Here is a 23,775-nt window from a genome sequence, read left to right as displayed (position 1 = left end):
TCTGGAACAGAAATAAGAAGGTTCTGTTGGTTCTCATATTGTGAGAAATAATGTTGAAAATACTTAAAGTGCACCAAACCCCATTACCTCAAAGGCTCAAATAACACAATTCTAACTTTAAAAATTTAAATGTTTTTGGGTTACTGAATAGCTTGAAATTATTTCCTTGCTCAGCCCACTTCCCTTGAGGTTTGTGGGTGTGTTAATACAAGATTTGGTGTTCTAGATTCTCAATTACTATTAATTGACACTTCTGTTGTTTTCAAGCACAAGTAGTTTGTCCATAGGTACATGAATTTGCATTTTGATCTTCCAGGCAAGGAGAGGCATTACTGCTTTAATATCACTGCGTTAATTGATAGGAGAGGAAAAAGGATTTTCACTGCTCTTTATATTTCTCTTTTATCCTGTTCGCTTTTTTAAGTGGGCACTGAGTCTAGATATCTCTTACTATCCTCAGGATGGAAATGCCCTTTCAGTTTTTGTCTTAAAGAGACTTCTGGAACTTTCTAGGAGTGATGTGCTGTGTTTATCTGAGTTGTTGCTTGGATCTTCCTTCCAGTGTTGAGTCAAGCCTCTGAAACATTGAGAAATGAAGAACTAAAACTGAATCTTCCCAATGTGACTGTTTTCAATTTGATTCCCAGGGATGTTACTCTTCTTATGCGTTATGTGGGTCTGACTGGCAGAAAGATGAAATAATGTCTTGAAATATTCCAATTCTCAATGTCAAAATTTAGTGTTGATGTTACAAAGCACTACAACAGTGTATGTGCTCCCTTTGCTTGAGCACCCGCTACTATCCACCATGCATAGTGGTTAGCTCAGGTACTGGATGTGGTGTAGCTGTTTTGCTTGTATGGCAGACAAAAAACCTGGGCGTGGTTTTTACAAAGAATGGGACACCTAATTTTGCTGGATTACCTCCATGTTTGAAGTCTTTGTTTTGCAAAAGTGTTGTGTTAAAGAAATAGTAGCCCTAGTATTTTTAAGCTGGTACCATGTGGAATGCATGGATCCATCCAGTATTATAGCTCTTGATAAGAACAGTAGAGAAGAAAATTATTTTGGCTTCTATGATCCCAATGGGGAAACAGCTGATTTTTGAGGTATCATGAATGATAGTTACAGGAGTACTTTGAGAATGAAATCAGTTGCTGCCATAACTAATATAAGCTGCACAAACTGATAGGAAGAAAGGTTCTTGCTTTTGTGTTGCATATAGATCATTAAGCTAATTCTTCTCAAATGTTAGTAGTATGGCCTAAGAAGTATTTGGATATCCATATAATAACTTAATTACAGCAAAGGAATTATTGATTAATTTGCTTTGCTTTAATGTGAAATTACCAATTAATAATTTTAACATGTGGTTTAATTCCTGCAAGGTGGTGAAACCTATCCCTGGAAAAGTAGATGGATCAGAAATGAACAAACTCTGTCTAGATCCTCAAGCTGAAGGACATAGCACTGCTTCTTCACCTACGCAAAAAGGAAGACGTAGTCCTTCTCCTAGCAGTTCCTCTTCATCATCTGCTAGGACAGTTAAATCTGAGTCACCAGGTGTTAGAAGAAAAAGGGTATCTCCAGTGCCTGTAAGTTGCAAGCTGTGATGTAATTTTCAGTTTGGCTATATTCCACAATTTTGCTTATAGGGGCAGTTGGTCCTCCCTCTGTAGAGCAAGATGCTGATATAAAGAGGTTATTACAGGATATCACTTGAGTAACATATGTATCTCATATAGTATTTCTCATGTGTGTTTTCTTTTTCCTTCAGTCCTGCTTTCATTTGTTATTGCTAGGGAATAAACAAAGAAATATAGGTACTCAATCATGAATACATGTATGTTTTCTTAGCTTGATTAGCATGAAGCAGTGCTGATAGAAGAAGTTTTTTTGTTGGTGAGAGGCTTTTTTGTTGTTGTTTTGTTTGGTTTGGTTTTTTTGGTTCGTTGGTGAGGGGTTTTTTTCTTGTCTTATTTTTTTTTTTTTAATAACTGTAGTCAGTGTCTCCTGCCTGTCAGTTCTCTGGGCAGGTATATTCCATGAAGGATGGGACTGTGGATGAGATGAAAATTCCTGTAGAAAAGTCTTACTGGTATGCTGTAGTGATCCTCTATTTTAGAACTTACCTTTATGTACAGATTAGGGAAGACTTATGTATGTACTTTGTTAGAAGTCTACAGTTATTGTCACTGCATTCTAGAGAACATCTAGAATAGAATGTTTTGAGCAAGAGTAACTGGCTTAATTAAAGAAGACCAAGAGTATATTTTGAGCAATAATATCTAACAATCTAACTTGTTGTAAAAAGGCTCATCAACAGTTAAATTCAGAGTGCAATTCGCAGTGCAATTAGAGGATAAATAAGATCTAATTGGTTTTATTTTCCTGTTCTAAGCAAGTTTTTCCAGTATCAGTTAAAATATGTACTGCCATTCTTCTGAACTAGAGATAAGTATCAGAAGTTACAGGACAGCAGCACTGGTCCTTTCCTCTTGACAAGAGAAATTGAAAGGTTAAAAAAGAGAAAACAACTATTTTTGCTTGCTTGGGGTTTTTGTTTTACATTAACTTTTCACATTAAAAACATTAAAAATCCAGTTTATATTTTACTTGTATGATGGACAGTGAATTCATGATTACTTTCACCTAACGTGACATTCAATGTATACATATAAAAGCAGAAGATCTGAAACGGGATGGAACAATTAGTGCATCTCATAATGTTAGAGATGTGAAGAACTTAAATGAAGACAATCTTCCAAAATGTTTGAGCCATTTACTTTTTGATCACGGGGAAACAAAAAAACCCGAAAGCATCCTCATCTAAAAGTTGCTTACATGGTGGAAAAGGGAGCAAGTTGTATCTTTTTTTAAATTTTCTTTGGAAATGTCTTAAACTTTTGATCTTTGTTGAAGTTTTATTCCCTTCTTTAAACTGCAGTCATAGCATTTTTTCATTTAGGAAATAGATTCATGTTACAGCTATATAGAATAATCTCCTTTATCGAGTAATAAGTCCCTTATTATCTTCAGATTGAATTACAATTGATAATTCAGTAGTAATGTGGTAAGGCAACCTATGACAACATGAAAATAAGAAGCAATATGAAAGACTCCTTTTGTGTCCCGATGTCAGACAAGTTTCAGCTGCAGAATTTCAGTTTTCTTCTGCCCTTGGCTACTGGGCATGAGAGAAAAGTAATTTAAATCATTTACTCAAAGAGATTGTAGTAGTTCCAGGTTTTGGGGACTCTTACTCTGTAAATAAGTAAACAAACCATACCTATTTAAACATTTTTCTGTCCTTTGGCTGCTCATGACGGAGGCATTGTGTAGTTTCAGAGCGGACGGATAACACCACCTCGACGAGCCCCATCTCCAGATGGCTTCTCTCCGTACAGCCCTGAGGAGACAAATCGCCGTGTCAACAAAGTGATGAGAGCCAGGCTGTACTTGCTGCAGCAGATAGGACCCAACTCCTTTTTAATTGGAGGCGACAGCCCTGATAATAAATACAGAGTGTTTATTGGGCCTCAGGTAGGGAACATCTTTGTCTTGTCTATAGCTTTTATCAATTCATAGTTAACCTCAGAAAACTGTTCAAAGCCAGATTAGTTCAATTGATGATCATTGTTCTATAAATTAATGTTTAAAAGTTGTAATCTGTACTCATGTAATACCAACATTGGTTTGTAATTTGCAAATTACATTTGTCTACAGTTTCTCTTTTTTAAAAGGAAAAAGGACTCATTCCTAGAAGTGGCTCTGAATTATATGTCTTAGATTTTCTTGGCTAAAATTTGGTCAGTTAATTCCTCTATTCATGGAATGTGTATAAATTACAAACACATAATTCCCTTAATAGTGTGATACTTTCATTCATACACATAATGAGATCCTTTTCATAGGCTTTCTTGGTACTAATGTGATGCAGTACTGGGACACATCCAGGCTGGGTGAACAGAAGCATGTCATTTAAGTTTGATTGATGTCATCTTGTGACATAATACTTCCAGTATGAAGAATGAAAATAGCTACAGTTGATAAAAAAAAAAAGGGGGCAGGGGGAGAAAATAAATAGAAAACTGCTGTCGTAATTTTATGCATTCATGTATGCATTTCTTAATAATATTTTAGGAATTCTCTGTTTTTGTAAGGTTATGCAAGAGAACATTCATGCCTATATATGAAATACTTATTTTTGTTGAGGGGTGGATATGTTCTATGATAGATTTAAATGTGGACTTAAAATTATCAAGTCAGTAGAACCTTAGGATATACTTTTCTTTGCAGACTTGTAGCTGCGGCCGTGGGACGTTTTGTATTCATCTGCTGTTTGTTATGCTGAGGGTCTTTCAGCTTGAACCCTCAGACCCAATGCTCTGGAGAAAGACACTGAAAAACTTTGAGGTAATCAATTTCTGATAGATGTAATGATGATCTAGAATACACTCCATAATGTCTTCAGGACACTATCTGAAAACTGTTAGATTTCAAAGTAACAAGAATATATGTTTGTGATTATATCTTTAATTCAGTCTCAGGAGTTCTGTAAATGGAAAAAATTACCTGCAAATATAAGACATAATTGTATAAATAGTAGAGAGCTGTAGTTTGATGAGTAATTCAACTCATGGGATTTTCTATTAAGATTTATAGATCTGTCTCACTGATTTGGTAAAGGGAAGAAAAAATGTGGGTATTTTGAAGTTTAAGCTGTTATTTATTTTCAATAAGCAGATAAGTTTTTGGTGTAAATGTTTCTTGTGATCTTTTTAGTAGTAAGACTTCTGAAATTGCTGCTGTGACTGCTAATGAATTATTGTGAAGGTGAATAGATTTTTCCTGTTAGCAGTAGTTTACATTTTGGTAATATGACTTTTAATTACAAGATATTCATAGCATAAATAAGACTGTTGCTATCTTTTTCTGATGTTAGGTTGAGAGTTTGTTCCAGAAATATCACAGTAGGCGTAGCTCGAGGATCAAAGCTCCATCTCGTAACACCATCCAGAAGTTTGTCTCACGCATGTCAAATTCTCATACATTGTCATCATCTAGTACTTCTACATCTAGTTCAGAAAACAGGTTAGTATTTTTAAAGGAATTACAAGCTTTATTCTGTAGTTTCAGAATCACCTACATTATTTTTGTTCAAAGCTGCTTTCATTTCAAGCCATGTTAAGTCTCTGCATTTGCAAGCAATCAAGTCAAGCATACATTAGTCACTGTAGTACCAAGTGAGCATTTTTGTTTTGTAACTTCTGTTTGGAAAATGTTAAGTAGAGTTGTGAAAATAATTTTGCGAAACAAACTTTTGAAATCTTGAGTGCAGATTGAAGCATACATCAACTTTGGAAGCCTATTGTTTGCAACTTTTTTTTAAATTTGCACTTGTGCAAATGTTAACAAAAGAATAAATGTGATTTCTTTGTCTCCTGTCCTGCTTTGGAGAAAATCTTGTGCCTCTGACAATACACTGAAAAATGTTTAGGTTAAATGCACACTATATAAACGCATACATAAATATAAAAACAGAAGCAAGCCTATGTTTTTAAAATTACTTAATTAAAAATGGTTGATTAAATTATTTTAAGAGAGCTATTAACATATTAGTTATGCCTTGCCTGTGAATTGATGCCTTGTCTATGAATTTCCAGTGATGTGTTATTCTTTCATATTTTTTTCCTTGACTACTTCTACATGAGTTCTTTTGTATATACTTTTCCATGATTTTGAAAAGATACTGATTAATTTTTTTTAACAAATAATTTGTGCTTGCATTCTTTAGTGGGTAAACTCTACTTAATTTAGAGAGGTCAGACCAAAGACAGCAAGCCTAATTGAGGCTTTGTTTTGTGTGAAGTGGAATCTAACTTAAGGAGTACCTTGATATGTTACTTTGTGATAATGAGCATATAGTAAGATGAATATATTCAGACAGGTTTATAATTCTGATATACAGACTGACTTTAATCTCATTTCATCTTTTACTTTTTTTTCCAAACTGTGTCTCTGTAAATAAGTTGCATAAACAAAGTTGTTAAATACATAATTACTCTGGAACTACTTATCTGACAAGCCAGTTCCTTTTATGTCAATGCTTTGTGTAGGAATTTTTTTTCCACAGGATTGTGAACTTTGCTGCATTAGTTATCACTTCTTACAGGATGAAAGATTTTCAGTTGTTTGCCAGTACACCTGGTGGTACTGATTCACCCTGCAATACTGATTCAATGAAAGAAGCTACTGTTCTGTCCAAGTCTAAATTTGTATGATATAGGAATTGGATAACACTGAGTATCAGATTCATTTGAGTTAGAAGTTTACTCTGTTCTGATAGTTCCTGTGACTAGCAATTATGTTCTGCTTACTGCTAATTTGTCAAAAATAAGTTTCAAATTAATATATATATATATACACACATGTGAAGAATTATTTTAATTGTAAGCTTACTTTGTGGAGCTTTCAAGGAATAAACAGCTTTGCAAGCATTTACAGAGAAATAGAAAGGAATACATGTGTATAAAAATAATGCATGTGCAAGTTAATTTTATTTTGAAAATATATTGCTGGTGAACAAATGCAGGATGCCTGCAAAGTTTTAGCTGGACACCAACTGTAATTTATTTTTTTGCCATGAGTAATTAGAGTTTTGGACATTTAAACAGTATTGCAGTAGATTAAATATCTGTGCTTTTCACTGCATGTTGTTTTAAGTTTAGAAGAATTTTTTTGGCACATGGTTATCCATATAAGAATAAAACAGAAACAGCAAAAAAGGGAAAATAGGTTTTTTAAATATCTGTGTGTGACGTATGTTAGTGTTTATGTGAATCTGTTCCATCAGTTTCTGTTAGTGGCAGAAAATTCTTGAGTAGTTGTTTCGTTTTTGAGTTTTAATATATTCATCAAAGAGTATTTACAGTTTCTTGTAAAGGGCGAAAAACTGCCTTGTGGCTCCATACTTTGAAAGGAATGTGATGAAAAAGAATGTGGGTAGTTTTCAAAGTATAAGAATTCCTTGGGCTTTCAAACCCAAATGATAAATTAAAAAGTGAAGGTTGGTTTGTTTAAAGAAGCCTTAGGGAAAAAATGTTAAGTGCCCAAAGCTGGGCCTTTCAATCTCTAATTGGTATCTGACCTAGTTTGAAAAGATGTCATGTGTTCTGTGACTTTCCCTTTCATTTTAACAAAGTGTTGTCTGTACTCAGTGCTTCTAAAAATCTGGTTGCTTACTTATTCAGACCAAGTTTTAGGAGAATGATTCATGAATAGCCTAAAGTTATCCAGAAGTGACTGTTCCAAACTGGAAGTTAATCTTTTTTCACTGTTAAAGCCTGTTGTGAATTCTGATATGCCTCTTCTACAATCACAAATGTCTCTTTTTGTAGTATGAAGGATGAAGAAGAACAGATGTGCCCCATTTGTTTGTTAGGCATGCTGGATGAGGAGAGTCTAACTGTGTGTGAAGATGGCTGCAGAAACAAATTACACCACCACTGCATGTCAATATGTATGTTATCTTTGTTTTGTCAGGTTCTGGTGACTCTAAACCTGCAAAAGTATTATAGCTTAGTATGGTGTTGAGTTGTTTGTTTTATGTTCAATAAAAAAAACCAGAAATCTGCTTGTAAATGATGACTAGTAACTCTGAAAATTTGGTGTCATTCAGGTACTATTCAAACACCTTATTTCATCAGTTATTCACAAACTGAGTTTGTAATTCGATGCTCTGATAGAGAAGTTACCTGCAGGTTTAGAGTTCACCTGAGTGAAAACACTATGTCTGATTAGAACAAAGTTAGGTACGGACTTTCAGCTCCCTGTGAGTTGTCTTTAGAATGCATAAAAGTCATGTAAAGCTAGCTAGGGTTATATAATGAATTATGAAGTATGTTTCTCTAATACATCAAATAAAATATATAAACTTTTGCATTAAAAAATAAAGTTTTTGTACATTTGAGGTACAAAAGGACCTGAATTTCAGTTCATAAATTAAAATATTAATTGTAGTACTAAAGTGAAGCATTTCTTCATGCAGAAAAAAATGTTTAAGCACCCATATTTTAATGCTCAGGCTGTTGAAAGTGGCTCAGTTCACAATTATTAATTATGAAACTAATGTTCTTCAGTGAAACTTAAAGTAGTTATTCCATCTTCTGGTTTTGTACACTATAACAGTGCATATGATCCTGTTGCTGTATTCCAGGGGCAGAAGAATGCAGAAGAAACAGAGAGCCACTCATCTGTCCACTCTGTAGATCTAAATGGAGATCTCATGATTTCTATAGGTGAGGATTCAGTTGGTATACAATAAGCTATCTGTTTCTGGATCTTTAATTGATATTTCTGAATATGCTGCATTATTTACCTCAGATGTTTAATTTGTAATCTGTGTTGTTCTTGATCTGTAGTCATGAATTGCCAAGCCCTGTGGATTCTTCTGTTCTCCGTATGGTTCAGCAACAATCTCAGCAGCAGTCAGCAGTTGGATCACAGAGAAGAACTCAAGATAGCAATTTTAACCTTACTCATTATGGAGTCCAGCAGATCCCTTCTACATATAAAGATTCAGCTGAGCCATGGATTCAGGTAATTCTCTTCTGTGAAAGACCTAATAGCATTTATAGTGTAAAGGTGGGTTCAGCTGAACATGGGGTCAACACACTTAAAAATGAGAACTTGTATTTCCTTTATTTCTGCCATTATTTTTGTCTGGTATAGCCAGACCTTGATTTCAGGACTGTTAATGTCTTGAAACTGACTTCATACTTAATAATTAAAATTCTCTTAACAGAGTTTTTACAGAACCAAGTAGCATCTAATTGATGAAGTTTTGTTTCTATCACAGAATCTTTTGTAATACACTGTACCTTTGGACATATTTTTGCACTCAGCCTTGATGATTTTTAACTAGAAATATCTTTCCTCTTTTTCATTGCTCTTATCAGGTACTTAAGTTGCAGCATTATTCATTTTGACTCCTGTAATGTTGCTTTCTTCCTTGGCAGGTATTTGGGATGGAGCTAGTTGGCTGCTTGTTTTCTCGAAACTGGAATATACGAGAGATGGCACTTAGACGTCTTTCCCATGATGTTAGTGGTGCTCTATTACTGGCTAATGGTGAAAGCACTGGAAACTCTGGAAGCAGCAATGGAAACAACACAAGTGCTGGAGCTCTGGGAGCAGCTAGTGGGTCATCTCAGACCAGCATCTCAGGAGATGTGGTGGTAGAATCCTGCTGCAGTGTGCTGTCCATGGTCTGTGCTGACCCTGTCTACAAAGTGTATGTTGCTGCTTTAGTAAGTAGCTGTTTACTTGTCGTATTCTACTAATTTCACATTACTTCATTTTAGAAGGAGGAGGAAATGGGAGAAGATAGGTGAAATCAGGAATCCTAGTACTTGTTGAGCACCACTGGTGACTTTTAAGTATGCTTTGGAAGTGGGGTGATCAAGATATTCATCATAAGTGAAAGGACATGATTTCAGTGTCACTTGCCACAGTGCTAAGTATTGACAGTATTTGTATGTCTTTTCACTCTCAAAGAGGAGTTGACCAGTTTGAGCAGTAGTAATGTAGTAAGCTATTTATCCTTTGAACATTTTGCTGACATTTTGAACACAATTTATGTAGAACTGAATTTACAACTTTTTAATGCTTATTAACGTCTCTTTAAAAAAATAAAAATTGTGTAGCTAGTTGGATTTCATATGTATTTTTTTCCCTTTCTCTTAGAAAACTTTAAGAGCCATGCTAGTGTACACTCCCTGTCACACTTTGGCAGAGAGGACTAAACTACAGCGACTTCTCAAGCCAGTTGTAGAGACAATACTAGTTAAATGTGCAGACGCTAACAGGTATGATGTCTCATGTACTTAATTTTGGATTATTACTGAAACACCTTAAAGCTTCATTTGTTGCTATTCATGTATAACCAGTTGGTGTTCAAATAAAATGTGTGGATTGTAAATATATGTCATTGTTTTGCTAACCTAACTGCTACTTGCAAACTTCTGGCTTGAAATATGTAGGCTTTGCAGGCAAGTGATTGTATAGTTTGTTTTCGTAAGAGCTTTTTGCCCCTCGTTACAGTAAAGGAAGATGTTAGGTGTAGTCATTAACCCATCCCTTCCATCTCCATTTTGGTTGTTTTGGCCTATTTCTCATGACTTAGAGCTATTAGCAAGTACTCCTCAGTATTCTTCCTGCTTCAGCCAAAGTTGTAACACGTTTGCCGTGAAGTAGTAGCAGTAACATAACAGTTCTGATTTGTAGTTCAGACTGTAATGGTAGGAGATAGCTATTTGGGGTGAACTCCCTTGGCTTGAGTCTTCCTCCCTGTTTGTTCTTCCAGGCCAACCATTTATTTTCCTGTACTGTAAACTAGATGAACTAGAAATCCACCTGCTTGAGTTTTATCTCTCAAGGTTTAGTTTCTAAGCAGCATTTTTTTCTGAAACTGCAGCTAGAGATCCCCCAGCAACAGTCTAGCAAGAGAATATCTAAAGTAGTAAGTGAAATAGACCTGTTTTTATGCATTTGGCTACATTTGGCAAGAGAACAAGGTAATTTGAGGTTTTGTTTGTATATTAGTGATAGACATTACATTTCTGGAAGTATCTTTGTAAAAATGTCACAACCTTTACCTTACCTTTGTAAGGTAAGCTTACAAAGAGTGGGTTATAGAAATTTACTGGAATAAGGTGGTGTGAAATCATTTTACACATAATTCCTAGGTGATGATTTTTTAAGTATCACCAATAGGATGTTTTTCCTTCAAAGCATGTGCTAAAGGAGTTCTTTTTTTGGTTTTACTTTCTTACAGTCGAACAAGCCAACTTTCAGTCTCAACTCTATTGGAGATGTGTAAAGGTCAAGCGGGCGAGTTGGCAGTTGGGAGAGAAATACTTAAATCTGGTAATAACTTCATATACAAGTAAATTATCTAAGCAAATAATACTGGAATTTATCAAGTACAAGCATAGCAAAGAGAACAGTATTCCTGTCAACAGTTTGGAAGGGGGCTAATTTGGGCAAACAATGAGTAATTCTGTATGATGCAGTTCTGATCTTTGTGTAGACTCTGAACATAATGCCTAATCTTCATTTTACCAACTTTTTAATAGGGTCCATTGGTATTGGAGGTGTTGATTACGTCTTAAACTGTATTCTTGGAAATGAAATTGAATCTAGCAACTGGCAAGCACTGCTGGGGCGACTTTGTCTAATAGACAGACTTCTGTTGGAATTTCCTAGTGAATTTTATCCGCATATTGTCTGTGGAGATATCTTGCAAGCTGATACTGTAGTTGACAGGTACTTTCTCGTACTCTATACAAATCTTACTCTTTGTAGTTGAATTTGTTGGTGGTGATTTCGTAAAAGAAGCTGTTCTAATTCCTGTAAACAAATAACATATGCAAAAATACATGCAAAGTGTGCTTGCTTTACAGAGTAAGTAGCTATCTTTTTAAAAACAACTGACCTGTGAAGCATTTTTGAAGCACCAGTGCAACAATAAATCTCCTTCCTACTTCAGAACTGACAACTAAATACATTGTTTTGAAACAGCTGTTTTGATACTAGTTAACTAGAGTATGTCAGTTTATAAAAGACCACTTTTCTTTTTTTAGGTATAAGAAGCTTCTCTCCCTCTTAACTTTCGCCTTGCAGTCAATTGACAATTCCCACTCAATGGTTGGCAAACTATCAAGGAGAATATTTTTGAGTGCAGCAAGAATGGTAGCAAGAGTGCCCCATATTTTTGTAAAGCTGTTAGATATGTTGAGTGTGACAAGCTCAACTCATTATGCAAGGATGCGTCGACGTCTGATGGCAATAGCAGATGAAATGGAAATTGCAGAAGCCATTCAGCTGGGCATGGAAGAAATGCACTCTGGGGAAGGCCGACATGAAGACTTTTTACACCTACCTGTGCCAGATAACTCTCCAGAAACTACAGAAAATAATACTCCTAATAATACTGTCCAGTTATCAGGGAAAAGTGGGAAAGGTTTAAGTGACAGAAAACTGAGTGCCAGTCCAGATGACATTTCTGAGATGCTAGCTGGCCTTGCTATGGGACTTCCTGTTTCATCAGTAACCACTGAGCAACCAAAACCAGCCATTCAAACAAAAGGAAAACCCCACAGTCAGTGTGTGAACTCTTCTCCCTCATCCAGTCATTCCCAGTCACTATTCCCAACACTTCTGTCTCCATCAAACCCATCTGTACCAGCTGGCACTGTAACAGATGTCTCTAAACTCAGACCTCAGGGATTTGTTCCCTGCAAAATCCCCTCACCTTCTCCTCAAACACAGCGGAAACTTTCTCTCCAGTTTCAGCGAAACTGTTCTGAAAGTAAAGAATCTGAGAAACTCTCTCCAGTTTTCACCCAAGCCAGGCCATTGCCATCCAGTCATGTACATAGGCCAAAGCCATCACGACCCACACCGAGTGATGTGAACAAGCAAGGAGAAACCTTAAAAAGCAGTATGACACTTGATCTGAACGATATTTCACAGTGTGATGGCAATAGCAGTGCAGTTATACCAAGTGAAGAGACAGTGTTCACACCAGTAGACGAGAAGTGCCGACTGGATGTTAATGCAGAGCTCAATTCCAGTATTGAGGACCTGCTTGAGGCCTCCATGCCAACGAGTGATGGCACAGTTACATTCAAGTCTGAAGTTGCAGTTCTTTCTCCTGAGCGGGCAGAAAATGATGATACTTACAAAGATGATGTAAATCATAATCAAAAATGCAAGGAAAAGATGGAAGCTGAAGAGGAGGAAGCTTTAGCTATTGCTATGGCAATGTCAGCATCCCAAGATGCCTTGCCAGTAATTCCCCAACTACAGGTTGAAAATGGTGAAGATATCATAATCATTCAGCAGGATGTAAGTATACGTATGAGAATTTAGGTTAAGTCTCAACTGAGGGTCAGTGAAATGATAAAGCAGTGCTGTTATATTTCAAAAGTAATAGAAAACATGAAGGTGCTCAATACCTTTCATAGCAAATTGAATATAAATTTGAGGGTACTAACAGAATCCTTCCATGTTATTAAGAAATCTAGAGAAGGTGTTTGCAAAAGAAACACTATATAATGTATCAACATTTAAAGTGACAAAAAAGAAAGTGTAAAGTTGGGGAAATCAGGAAATAAAACCAAAAATTTAAAGCAAGAGTAGAACTGTACTGAGTCCTAATGCTGATTTACTTTGAAGGCAATTGTACAAAACCAAACTAATTTTTGAAAGAAAGAATGGGAGAAGATCTTGTCATCCTGTCTTGAGAGAAGATGAGAGATACTTTATTAATCAGAAAAAAAGTACATATATATTTGCAAATAGACAAAAAGCACAAGAAATCATAATAAAGGGGTATTGTATTTGTGATCCTTTGAGGCAACAACATGTAAAGCATAAAATTTGAGGGATAAATTAAATAGAAACCAACCTGATTTTCGTTCTATTTACTGTAGGTGTAAGCTAAAGCCTTACCTTAAGCTTATTTGTGATCCTTTGAGGTAACAACACATAAAGCATAAAATTCAAGGGATAAATTAAGTAGAAAACAACCTAATTTTCGTTCTAGTTACTGCAGGTGTAAGCTAAAGCCTTACCTTAAGCTTGTTTGTGATCCTTTGAGGTAACAACATGTAAAACATAAAATTGGAGGGATAAATTAAGTAGAAAACAATCTGATTTTTGTTCTGTTTACTGTAGGTGCAAGCTAAAGCCTTAACTAAATGTGAGTCAAGGAATAGAAAAAAAGTTGTGCTCCTACTTGCGTCCTCTAATCTTGCCTTTCACCTTCATGTAGTAACACAGAGGAAGCTGTTTCATGTAGTAGGGTATGTGGGTTACAGAATACTCTGGTGCTCTCATCTCAGCTGAGACCTATATAACTAGAAGTTCAAGGAAGCGTAAGGGAGAGGAGAGGCATGTAAGCTTGGACATTTTCTAACACCTTAGAATGTCTGTATTTTAGATGCATGTTAGTAAACTTGGAATTGATTTTGAATTTAATTTGCAGACACCAGAAACCCTGCCTGGACATACCAAAGCAAAACACCATTACAGAGAAGATGCAGAATGGCTTAAAGGTCAGCAGATTGGTCTTGGAGCTTTCTCTTCCTGTTACCAAGCTCAAGATGTGGGAACAGGGACGTTAATGGCTGTAAAACAGGTAAATACTTCAGGAAAGTACCTCACTTTCTTGTGTTTTCTCTTTCAGACCTCTTGTGTTCCTGCTTCTTCTACTCCCTGTCATGTGTTCTGACATGAAACATAATTTAGAAAACATTTATGTGCATGTATTAACTTAATACATAGAATCTTTTTTAGTCTTCTTAGAGTGAAAAAAAGTCCTTTGTTCTATGCCCATTTTCTTCCATAGTTCTTCAAGTGCATTTTCGCTTCTATCAAGTTCATAAAATGGTGGCTGAGTTAAGAATGGAGCCCAGATAACTTGATTCCAAATGAATGCCCTATTTGCAAGGTTGCTATTTTAAATAATTTCTCCTCACTTGTCAAGAATATTTTCCCTATAACTTTAAATGGAGGAAATATAGTTTAGTGTTTGTATCTTCTGATTCAACTTTGCTAACTAACTAAAGGTAGCTTGGAGGCAAGTATTCTTACTATTTAAATTAATAGATACAGAAGTTGTGGCTGAGAAGAGGCACATGCTTCAGTCAAGATTTTTGAAGGTTTCAGGTGTGAGTAAATTGTTCACACTACAGCTGCCCTAGGGCTGAATTAGTAGTAACAAAATAGAGGGTATTTTAGTCCCAACACTCTTATCAGTTCTACAATGAAGTTACACCTATGAGGTGGAGAAAATGTTTTGAAGTTGCTCAAGGAAAGCGTATGTGCCACCAGTTATTCCTCCTTTGAAACTCTTTTGCTTGTGAAAAAACTGGGACTGTCCATGAGGTCCCAAAGATGATGATGGTGATGCCTGGGGAAATTCCCTGCAGCATACCACCAATATGTCATATTTAGTATGGATCACAGCTGAGATTGGCTCCAATTACATTACTTCTGATGTGTCAAGTTGAATTTCTGTAAGAGCTGTAGTTATGAAACATTTATTTAACTGGTAAAATTTTATAAGGGACATTCAGGATCCCATTTCAGGCCTTTTCTGTCTTCGTTTTTCTCAATATTGGGAAACCAAGGGGTTTTTCCTAGTTTAAACAGAGTTGAAAAGAGGGATGTTTCCCCACTCTGTACTTGGAGAAGATTTTGTTTGTAACCTAGAAGATTGCTCTTAATTTTCTATGACTGTCTCACATGGAGATACATTCTCAGCTGGTGGGGTTGGCGGTAAAAAAGTAGTTCCAGATGGTGAAAACCATCCATTCTTTCTGCTGTACTGAAAGGCGATTACAGGACTTGTACTTAAATTAGTAAGTCTGAATACCATATTTCAAAACAGGTGACATATGTCAGGAACACATCATCTGAGCAAGAAGAGGTGGTTGAAGCACTGAGGGAAGAAATAAGGATGATGAGTCATCTGAACCATCCTAACATTATTCGAATGTTGGGTGCTACATGCGAGAAGAGCAACTATAACCTGTTTATTGAATGGATGGCAGGTAAACAACTGGTGAAAATACCATTTGAGTTTTGAAATGGTATTTGCTAGTGGTATTGCTAGTGTTGCATTGCTTGAGGTTGTGAATTTATATTTTCATTGCTGTGTTCACAGTCAGTGTAAAGGTCTACTTACAGAGCATGCTTAATGGTGCATCCTCTTGTGAGTTGGAATTTTCCATACCTAATCTCTTAAAACAATTGGAAACCCTGACTTTTCTTTCCATTTCTGACTCCAAGTGAGAAGTTTTAAATTTTGATTTTTTCCAGCTGAAGTGACTCTCTCTCAAACTGTTGCATTTCCAGTGTATCTGTGTAGCTATAGGTTATTATTAAAAATAACTTGGCTAGAAAGTTATATGGAACACCTGACACTTAAGTTAAGGAGTGTCAAGTTAAGTTATGGAATACCTGACACTTATTTTATCCTGAGATTTTTCATAAAAATTGTGTCAGGCATTGTGTAGAGGTATTTAAGAACATTTAAAGTAAGTTTCAAATAATAATTAGTAAGTAGTGCTTTTGGAAAAATTAATTCAAACCTTAAATCTCTTAACTGGTAATCTAGTAAAAAAAATTGAAGTGTTTTCATAATTGTGTAGAGCAGGGACAAGAAAATCTGTCTTTATTTTGAGAAGTAGTTTTATTAATTTTATGAATGTTTGCTGCTGTCCAGTTACCAAGTGGTGTTTTATACATCCTTATTTGCTGTAAATGAAAGCATTGCACCCTAAGTTATGGTCAGAGTGCTAAAATGCAAAGGCCCCAAGTATGTGTCATTACAATAAGTAGTGCAAAAAATATTTTCTCAAAATTTAGAGTACTAAACCTTTTGAAGTGTAATTTTTTTCTGAAATATTATTATTTAGGTAGTTAATGTCAGGAATTGCATTTACCTCATTGAAGCCCAGACTATATTACAATACTTTGAGAGAAAAATTTGAAATCCAAAATCTTGAGTCTGTTACCAGTTCTTGAAAATAGAGGAACATACTGCTTTTCCTTGCTTGTCTGCATAGTTCTATGTATTGGATGATAACAAATGCAAAGTAAAATATTTAGAGGGAATACTTGCTGGAGGTTGCACTTACCTATTGCCTCAAAAAATAGTTAATGTTCTGCTGTTTACATGTTAATGTGAAGTGTGGATAAAGTGTTGTTTTTAAGGAAATATAAGATCATTAGGAAGCATGAAGACTTTTGTCTTTAATATCTACAATTCAATTTAGAAAGTAATTGAAGAATGAACTACATAACTTTTTGCCTATGAAATTATTTTAATTTTGGAAGGAAGGGGAAGAAGAAATATAACTTACAAATACTAACATCAAGCTCCAGTTTTAGGATGCAGTGTTGCACTCTACTAACAGAACGTGTAAGTGTTGATAGAATATATTGTTTTGTCTTTTAGGGGGTTCAGTTGCTCATTTGTTGAGTAAATATGGAGCCTTCAAAGAATCGGTTATTATTAATTACACAGAACAACTTTTACGTGGCCTTTCTTACCTCCATGAGAATCAGATAATCCATAGAGATGTTAAAGGTGAGAATAACTGATAAATTCTTTTAGAAGGAGTATTCAAAAAGCAGCATATGTTTTGGCCTGAGATCTGTTTGTTCTCTCAGATACCATCTCAGGAGTGGTATTTCTACTGGGATTGTCTGCTCATGTATAAGAAACTCTATAACTGAAATTAATCAAAATGTTTGTGGCAAGCTTGTGGGTATTTGCTACCTGTAGTAATAGTTTAGAAAAATTGTCTGAGTTGGTTAAAATAAGATAGAAAGTTGCCATACAGTTTTAAAACTACTGCTACTTAAATTAATGTAAATGTTTATGCTGAAATTATAGTAAAATCTGTGAACAAACCAAGATAAAAGAGGCCAGATTTCTAATGTGTGGAGATACTGTGATGAGTTTTCTTCCTTCATCCTAACTGAACATAAATACAGTTGTACCCTGAGTAACGTATGAACTTAACTGGGAAATACCAGTCTTACTGAATTTTTCCCTTTAATGTCACTATAGCTATCCATGAACTGGAGGTATATTTATATAAGTAGAACATACTGATGGCAAATGTGTCTTTACTAATTCTTTTTGAAACAATAAAACTTTATATTGTTTGTAATCATCTTTACAGCAACTCAGCAACTCATTATCAGTTGCTTGATAATGAAATAACTTCAAATTTCATGAGGAGCTACAGGCAATGAAAGCCTCCAGGACTTTGGGTCACCATTTTCTTCCATTATACCATCTCCAGGCATTGTTCCAGAATCCTGTGTGTTTGCCCTACTTTGAAAATTTGATTGCCTCTCGAAATCTCTCAAACAGCCTCAAGCTGTGTGCAGTATCATTCAGGCATAACAGAAAAGGGAGGTTATTAGACCGTATCCTTGATTTTTAGATTTCCTTGATACTGAGGTGGGGAATGTCAAACTGTTTTATAATTTTGAGGTGCAGGGAGCAAAAATGTTCACCTTTTTCCCTTTAATAGAAAGCCAACTAGTAGTATTTTTATTGTACTGTTGACAGGTGCCAATTTGCTAATTGACAGCACAGGTCATAGATTAAGAATTGCTGATTTTGGAGCTGCAGCCAGGTTGGCATCAAAAGGAACTGGTGCAGGGGAGTTTCAGGGACAATTGTTGGGAACTATTGCATTTATGGCACCAGAGGTAAGAAACCAATTTTTAAAGTTATTTCAAAAAGTTTGTTTAAACTCTTTAAGCTAATTCATGTAGCCAAATAACAGAAAATTGCTGTATATGCTTTAAATGTGTTTTAAATGCCTTTGTTCTAAAGATTAGGAATGATTCCAATATGGTGATGATGACATTTCTTTCTTGCTGTCATTGTTTCAAGCAGTTTGCTACAAGATATTGTTATCACAAGTGTTGTTACTAATGCCCAAATGACCATTTGTTCAAAAACTAGCCATTGCAAGGTACTTTGCTTGCCACTTGGTCAAGCATTTTATTTACTAGATCTCTAGACCTGTGTAAATCTTGCGGCATTTACATCACTGGTCATTCTCTTAGCCTGAAGTGTTAATCAGAATACACTTCTTTGATGTTGTGTTGAGGTTTACTTCTAAATGACTTAGAGCTAAGAGACTTTGAATTATATAATCTGATTTTTGGTGTCTGTCTGTTCAGGTTCTGAGAGGTCAGCAATATGGAAGGAGCTGTGATGTGTGGAGTGTTGGTTGTGTTGTCATAGAAATGGCTTGTGCTAAACCTCCTTGGAATGCAGAGAAACACTCCAATCATCTTGCTCTGATATTTAAGGTAAGGAATTTTGTTATTACCAATATACTACAAAAGATGACAAATAATCTTGTATACAACGATGTGAATTTTAGAAAAGTGTGTAGCAGGGGTTGTTGCAATAGGTTTTTTTTTTATGTTGGAGCTGTTAGCACAGAAGCAATACTAGTACCAATATAATCATACTTGCTTATTAAAAAAAATAACAAACTGATACCAAAAAAGATATACTAATACATGATATTCAAAATCATTATAGAATGGTTTGTGCTGGAAAGGATCTTAAAGATAATCTAGTTCTACCTTCCCCACCATGTTCTGGGGCACCTTCTACCAGGTTGCTTAGAAATGTCTGATCTAAGATATAAAAATATAGTGTAACAGGCTAAAAATAAAAATTAGGAATAGAGTTGATCTTAAATTAGGCAGAAGACTGGGACGTTAACTTTTTCTTACAATCCTGTAACATACAGAAGCTCTTTTTTCCATAAACCATTTGTGTAAGTATTCATATTTCACAGTGGGGAAAATTATTTTATAAAAGAATGTTCCACAATCAGATTTTGCTGAAATATATTTTCCAATATGCCATGCTATATATGATTTTTGCCCCTTCCTTTGCTTGCTGGATCATTCATCTTGGCATTCACGTTTCATACTAAAATTGGTTAATTATTTTTAATTCTAAAGGTCCAGTTGAACTGTAGGCATGAATGAAGAAAATACTGCTGCAAGTAAAGGAAGTGTTTGCAGAAAACAGACATTGCACAGCAGTACTCAGATATGTTCTGAGTACTGTACAAGTACAAGTAAAATCACTTGTGCTAAGAGATGTAATTGTCTTGGTTCTGCATCGCTGTGAATCTGCTGGTGCCACTCTAGTGTTCCCAGTCATCCTGCTTTAATCCAGCTAGATAATATTGAAATTAATTTGGTTGGGAGGGATATGTGTCTTTCTGAGAAATATTTGCCTTTGGGGTAGTAGCAGAAATATACTAAAGGCAGTGCAAGAAAACACACCCAGTTTAGCTTGTTGTAGCATAACATCGCCCACTTCATCTCCCTCCATGGTGTCTCGTGCCAGTTAACAGTGAAGGCAGCTAGTAGACTAAAGAATGTCCATATGTGTGCTGTTGGAGATTTTCCTGTGGCCTGCTCTGAGATGATCACTGCAAGATCTTGCTGTGAGGAGAACTTTTAGAGAAAAGTATCAGGAGGGAGTCAAATTAAAAAGCAATAGGCATAAGGACAATAAACTGAAAGTAGTAATGTAATCTTCATACTGTTGTAGGAAACATGCTGAATGGAGAAAAGTTCATAAACATGCTGGATGGAAAAAAGTTCATCAGCTGAAATTATCAGTTTGTAGAATGTTTTTGGGCTAAGAGAGGGGGCATTATCACTGACTTCTAAAATGTTATTTCCCCTTATTCAGATTGCTAGTGCAACTACTGCTCCATCAATCCCTACACATCTGTCTCCGGGCTTGAAAGATGTGACTCTTCGGTGTTTAGAACTTCAACCTCAGGACAGACCACCTTCAAGGGAGCTGCTGAAACACCCAGTCTTCCGTACTACATGGTAGCTACTTATTTGTAAGGCTAAAATACTGAAGAAAATGCTACTGAATATACAGTAACTGTCTTGCAGTGCAGTTACGTGCAGCAAATTATATTATTCTGCTGGCCTTAATGATAGATACATCAAGAGCATAAGGCCAGTGGAGGACCCTACCTAAGTATGTGATTGACAAATCAAGATCTTTACCTAAGCTCAGTATGCAACATTTGACAATTCATGCAGAGATTTGTAAACTGTGCCTTTTCAAACATCTGGCTCTAGTTAACATAAAAGCATTTTTCCTTAAATCTGCATGATTATTTAGCAGGTAAGTGATTTTTATTTTATTTAGAGCACTTTTTCAGCACTATTAGAAGCTGAGGGGCTCAAGATCTATTTTAATATTGCAATCACTGTTCAATTTCACATGTAGATGCTCTGCAATTAGTAAGTTTTCAATACTGGTTAAAAGGACATTCTGTATCTGTCCCTTTTAATTACCTGATGCTCTCTGAGTAACAAATCCAAATATTGATGGAAACTTTAAAAAAAGCATTTGCCTTCCTATAAAGTAAGAGCAGGCACTCATGGTTCACTGTGCATTTACTGCTGGCCATGTAATTTCTTTTGAAATCAAAGTTTTTCTTTGTATTTTTAACTTTCATGAAAAGGGGATATTTTAAAATAGTCTTTAGAAAAAAAAGATGCAAGCTGTGTCATGGAATATTTTCCTGACGCAAGAGTTTTAAAACCAGATTTGCTGGAAATCTGGGATAAAATGCCACCTTCAACAAGGATATGTTGAAGGCTCTGATAGTATAGGTTATTTAATAAACAAGATTGTTCTGTATAAAGCAACTTAGTCTGAACCATGCTAGAAGTTGTTGAGCCTTTTTTTCATATAGCAGTTTCTTCTGGCAAATTGTGTAGAGAAGTTTCATGTCAAGGGCCCCCCAAACCCAGCTTCCATTAAAGTTTTTATGGGAGACTTTGGCATGTACTTCAGTGTGAGCAGGTGCCAAATGAGCAAATCTCATTCTTTGTGTAAAGAAACTGAGGTTACATTCTCTACTGATAACAAGTTTTACCTGCTGTTTTCCTTCTGCCGTACATCATCTATTTACTGTAGCCATTAGTGGTAATTTAATTTGAAAATGTTAAAAATATTACCATAAGAAAGGTATTTATTTTAACAAGAAACAAACTTGGACTTGAAGATCAAGATAAAGTAAAATGTGAAGTAAAGCTTCACCTGTAGTGCAAAACTTGTTGGTTTTTAGGAGATGTGGGGGTTTTTTTTAAACAGTTTTTTAAAAATTATTTTAAAGGCAGGTTTTTAGATTCTGATGCATGTAATTCTGAAGGAAAATGGCAGCTTTTTCTTTTGCTTTTTTAAAAATGGGGATCTTTTTTAATCTAATAATGATTGTGTTTAATCCATTTTGAAAAAAAATACTGTTCATGTTATAACTCTTCAGAAGCCAGTTGGATTGTTGGACTCAAATAGAATTGGTTATTTTCAAAGACTCAGGACAAACTAAATAAGCTATAGTACCTTAAAAGTGTGTAATACAAATTGGAAGCAAGACATCTTAAAGATAAGTTTACATGAATGATAGTGCACATACTAATAAAAAAAAACAAACCATGTCATTAGTTGTGAATGTGTTTCTTTTGGAAATTTTACATTCCTTTGTTTTTGAAGATTGGCAGACTTTGAAGAGTTAAAAAGATAATACCGAAATGTGAAGTTTGGTAGCTCTGTTTTGTACTTGACTTTTTTTTGACCACTTTAGAATTTCTCATTCTAATAAGATTGTTTCCAAGTCTTTCCTATGTGCAAGCTTTAAAGGATGCACTCTTGCCAATTCATGTACTGGAAGATCAGTTTTCAGATTAATACTGTTTCTGGCAGAAATGTAAACTGTATAAACTGATGAACCTCAGCTAATCAGTATTACTATGTAGATCACCATGCCTACCACATTTCAAACTCAAACTGCCTCTTAGGAGTCCAAATGCATTTGTTTGAGTTTGCATTTCCCTCGGCTTGCTGGTAATTGTGGTGTTTTTAAAATGGAGATGTGATGTAATATTCTTATTTTCTTTGGATCAAAGCTGGACTGAAAATTGTATTGTGTAATTATTTTTGTGTTCTTAATGTTATTTGGTACTTAAGTTGTAAATAACGTCTACTGCTGTTTATTCCAGTTTCTACTACCTCAGGTGTCCTATAGAGTTTTCTTCTACCAAAGTTCACTTTCACAATGAAATTATATTTGCTATGTGACTGATTCCTAAGACTTCCAGGGCTTAAGGGCTAACTTCTATTAGCACCTTACTGTGCAAGCAAATTTTACAGAAATCTCTGGGTTAAGAAATTTGGCTTCATTGTATCCTTTGTTATTTTAAATATATCAAGATATTTTAATTAAAAGTTTTTACCCCATTGAACCAATTTTATATAGTATAATTTGTACGTATTTTGGTGTTTTTTGTCTTTATAGTAAATAAAAGTTTTTGAACAAACTTTGTCCTTTGCTTACTGTAAGACAAACATATTCCTTTTACTGATGGAAATAAAATATTTCTGGTACACTTCACTGTTTATACACAATTTCATACACTTGATATATCAAGACGTTTTCTAATAAAGGGCAGCAACAAAGATTAATTTTTTAAAATTCATGATAAAGGAACTTCTCTTATGACAGCACTGTTGTCTATGAATCTCACTTGATTATGCCTTTAAGCCAGGAATTGTCTAAATTTTGCATTACTGCAAAGGTAATAATTATCTATTCAAGTGAGCTGGTTAGGTCAGTTCTGGAGCCATTGGAGTGTGTGTTGGAAGTCAATCTGTTGTTTTATGTTTCTGGTGAAATTATTCTGTTGCTTGAGATTTTAATAGCAAACATAAACCCTTATTATCCAGGCAACCCATATATTGCAAAGCTAGGACTTGTTTCAGTTCTCGTCTTTCTCCAGATATTTTTGAAATTTTAAAAATTAATTATTTTTTACGGAAACAGATTTCAACTATAGGCTTTCTTGTGACTATAAATATTGTATTTCGAAGGACTGCACTTTTATTATTTTTATTAGGTGTGATGCTTTCTGAAATAGATACAAGTGCATCAATTCAGAAAAAACTGGCAGCAGAAATCTTCAAATAAATTATAATACCTGATTTCTCAAATCAGAAAAATGTACTACCTGAAATGTCAGAAAGGAAAATACATGGCAAGGATTGAGTAGGAGATAAACTTATTATAATGTATCTTTATCTGATTTACTGAATCCTGCAGTACTGTGTCCTAC

General features: G+C 35.1%; 1 protein-coding gene across 1 annotated transcript in view; it reads left to right on the top strand.

Moving 5' to 3' along the window:
* Positions 1 to 22,977, top strand: part of MAP3K1 (mitogen-activated protein kinase kinase kinase 1) — a 58,832-nt gene extending 35,855 nt beyond the window's left edge. The window contains exons 3-20 of the mRNA XM_005421985.2: positions 1,389 to 1,595; positions 3,343 to 3,543; positions 4,300 to 4,416; positions 4,946 to 5,094; positions 7,401 to 7,522; positions 8,219 to 8,300; positions 8,424 to 8,601; positions 9,021 to 9,311; positions 9,748 to 9,869; positions 10,838 to 10,929; positions 11,139 to 11,328; positions 11,646 to 12,912; positions 14,054 to 14,206; positions 15,461 to 15,623; positions 17,033 to 17,164; positions 18,161 to 18,303; positions 18,784 to 18,915; positions 20,330 to 22,977. Coding sequence (XP_005422042.1) covers positions 1,389 to 1,595; positions 3,343 to 3,543; positions 4,300 to 4,416; positions 4,946 to 5,094; positions 7,401 to 7,522; positions 8,219 to 8,300; positions 8,424 to 8,601; positions 9,021 to 9,311; positions 9,748 to 9,869; positions 10,838 to 10,929; positions 11,139 to 11,328; positions 11,646 to 12,912; positions 14,054 to 14,206; positions 15,461 to 15,623; positions 17,033 to 17,164; positions 18,161 to 18,303; positions 18,784 to 18,915; positions 20,330 to 20,479 — 3,891 coding nt within the window. The 3' untranslated portion in view covers positions 20,480 to 22,977. The remainder of the gene's footprint in view (positions 1 to 1,388; positions 1,596 to 3,342; positions 3,544 to 4,299; positions 4,417 to 4,945; positions 5,095 to 7,400; positions 7,523 to 8,218; positions 8,301 to 8,423; positions 8,602 to 9,020; positions 9,312 to 9,747; positions 9,870 to 10,837; positions 10,930 to 11,138; positions 11,329 to 11,645; positions 12,913 to 14,053; positions 14,207 to 15,460; positions 15,624 to 17,032; positions 17,165 to 18,160; positions 18,304 to 18,783; positions 18,916 to 20,329) is intronic.
* Positions 22,978 to 23,775: the final 798 nt, after the last annotated feature.

Source organism: Geospiza fortis, unplaced genomic scaffold (assembly GCF_000277835.1).
Source record: "Geospiza fortis unplaced genomic scaffold, GeoFor_1.0 scaffold443, whole genome shotgun sequence".
Taxonomy (NCBI): Eukaryota; Metazoa; Chordata; class Aves; order Passeriformes; family Thraupidae; genus Geospiza; species Geospiza fortis.
The sequence above is the reverse complement of the archived record's forward strand: the minus strand, read 5'-3'. Positions and strand labels throughout refer to the sequence as shown.